Source organism: Pediculus humanus, genomic scaffold, assembly GCF_000006295.1.
Source record: "Pediculus humanus corporis 1103172108318 genomic scaffold, whole genome shotgun sequence".
Taxonomy (NCBI): Eukaryota; Metazoa; Arthropoda; class Insecta; order Psocodea; family Pediculidae; genus Pediculus; species Pediculus humanus.
Genome location: NW_002987887.1, coordinates 915,789 through 918,288, shown reverse-complemented (window position 1 = coordinate 918,288; position 2,500 = coordinate 915,789). Strand labels below are relative to the sequence as shown.

At 30.4% G+C, this 2,500-nt stretch overlaps 2 protein-coding genes across 2 annotated transcripts in view; one reads left to right on the top strand and one right to left on the bottom strand.

Moving 5' to 3' along the window:
* The window catches only part of Phum_PHUM602870 (1-phosphatidylinositol-4,5-bisphosphate phosphodiesterase, putative), a gene marked incomplete at both ends in the record, with an annotated part of 56,225 nt that overhangs the window by 32,004 nt on the left and 21,721 nt on the right, over window positions 1-2,500 (top strand). The gene's annotated exons all lie outside the window — the stretch shown is intronic.
* Phum_PHUM602980 (chymotrypsin, putative) overlaps window positions 2,059-2,500 on the bottom strand; it is a gene marked incomplete at both ends in the record, with an annotated part of 1,407 nt that continues 965 nt past the window's right edge. The window contains one exon of the mRNA XM_002432820.1: window positions 2,059-2,063. Within this exon, the coding sequence (XP_002432865.1) occupies window positions 2,059-2,063 (5 nt within the window). The remainder of the gene's footprint in view (window positions 2,064-2,500) is intronic.

Below are 2,500 nucleotides of genomic sequence, written 5' to 3'. Positions count from 1 at the left end.
TGAAAATAAAAAAGGAAAAGGGTTAAATAGTTTTCAATATTTTATTCGTATATGAAAAAAAAAACTTGATTCCTTTCCTTTTTCTTTCATTTATTCAAAAAAAGGTTGAATTTAAAAGGTTTTAAATAAATATTGAATTCGAAGAGTTTTTCTTTTTTTTTTTTTTTTTTTTTTTTTTTTTCTCCGAAGTATATTGAAATATATTTTTCAATCGAAAGAAAAAGGAAGAAAGGAGGAAGGAAAGGAAAGAAGGAAGAAAGGAAAGAAAGTAAAAATTATTTTATTTTATTTTTTTTTTCGTCTGTCAAATTTGCAGTAAAAAGTTTTAATAATAATAATTTTCCCTTTTTTTTTTTTTTTTTTTTTAAATATGAAAAATTTTCTGGAAAAGATTTTCTTTCTCTATCTCTCTCTTTTTCTATCTTTCTCTCTCTTATACATTCGATATGAATTTTCAAATGACTAAAGTTTCGTCGCTTCTGTTTCGAGTCCGCGGGAAGTAAAAAAAAAAAAAAAAAATTAACATTGGCAAATTTCCTAATGTCGAAAATAAGGATTATTATTCCGGTGTAAATTTTCTCTATGTGCACACGCACACGCACGCATCATCTCTCTCTCTCTCTCTCTCTTTACGCACGCACGCACGCACGCATGCAAGTTTACGGATGTGAGGGTGCGAGGAAATTTTTCGGTTCCGGCAAAAGCTTTTAACGGTTATATACGACTTAAATGCGACACGTTTTACCTCTATCTCTTTCTCTCTCTTTCTCTTTCTATTTTCACCTTACTCTCTCTCTCTCTCTCTCTCTTGGTCTCCATTTTTTTTTTCTTTCTTTTCGTTCCCCGTGAAAATGTTACTGCTCGAATATTTTTAACCCGATGGCAGAGTTTCGATACGTATACGGATCTGCGTAATTTATCGCCCGAAAAAAAAATAAATAAATAAAATCACCTTTCTTCCTCTTCCTTCTCTCCTTTCTCCCCCCCCTCTCGGAGTTTTCCCGTTTTCCCGTTTTTTGTTATTTTTCCTTAAAAAAAAAAGTGGGATTTGATTTGTTGAATTAAAAAATATACATACATATTTGTAAGGGATGATATAAGAAACGGAAAAAAAAGTAAAAGAAGAGAGATGATAAAAGTGAACAAACAAACAAACAAACGAACGAACAAACAGACAAACAAAATCAAAATCGTTACGATTTAATCAATCGTTTGTAGTGTATTCGCGTCGAAATCGTCGATTTTACGTAAAAATTAATAATATTGGTTTTATCATCATTATCATCGCCATCATCATCATCACCATCATTATCATCACCATCATCATCATCATCACAATTATTATTATTATTATTATTATTATTATTATAATCATTATTTGACTTTTATAATATGATATGACGTAACAAGCAATTTATTTACCGTCGATTCCAGACTTTTTCTTTCTCTCTCTCTCTCTCTCTTTCTTCCCCTCTCTCCCTCTGTCTCTCCCTTTCTCTCTTTACTCCTCCGTTCGGTAACAATAATAATAATATTATTAAAAAAAAGTTTTTTAACGACGTGTGTGTTTCTATTTTAATATTGCTCTATTATGGTCTATGAGAGAAAAAGAAGGAAAGAGAGAGAGAGAAAGAAAAAGAGATAGGAATAGAAATACAGATAGATAGATAGATAAAGGGAGAGAGAGAAAAAGAAAGGAAAAATGGGTAGGTAAGCGGAGCAGAAGAAGCTAAAAAAAAAAAAAAGAGAGAAAAAAAAATCGCGCGGAAAAAATCATTTCGAACCGAATTTGAATTTTACCTTTTCCCTCCCTTTTCCCTCCTTTTTCCTCTCCCATCCCCTCCCCTTCCTCTTCCTTCCAGCCCCTCCCTCCCCAAAAAAAAATTTATTTTATTTTATTCCGAAAAATCTCTTCGTCGTCGTCGTCGTGTGAAAATATTTCCAGTCGTTTACGTACGTTTCGATTTCTAGAAAATTGTCTTTTTTTCTCTCTCTCTCTCTCTCTCTCTCCCGTTTCTTTCTCTCTCTCTCTCTTTTCGTTTTATTTGGCAAAATTTTTCAAACTTTATGATTATAAATGAGGGTAATCAGAATTTTTTATATCTATATATATGTATACGTGTATATATAAAAATACCGGGAAAAAAAAAAAATCGCTCATTTTGACGCTTTCCGAATTATTATTATTATCATCATTATTATTATTATTAATAATGTTTTATTCGAGGGAGTTTCGAAATAAATTATTATTATTATTAATATAATATTACGTAAATAAAATTTGTCGGAAATTTTATTTATTTATTTATCGTAATTAAAGAGGAAAATAACATAAATAATGATAATAAGTAGTTGTAGATAAATGTTCGTTTTTTTGAGGGGGGGTGGGGAGGAGCGGTGGGGGAAGGGGTTTTCTTTTTGGTTTTTCACACATTGATGATTGATTATTTTATTGTTTAATTATTAAATAATATTTATTTCGTTCAGTGTTGAAATAATA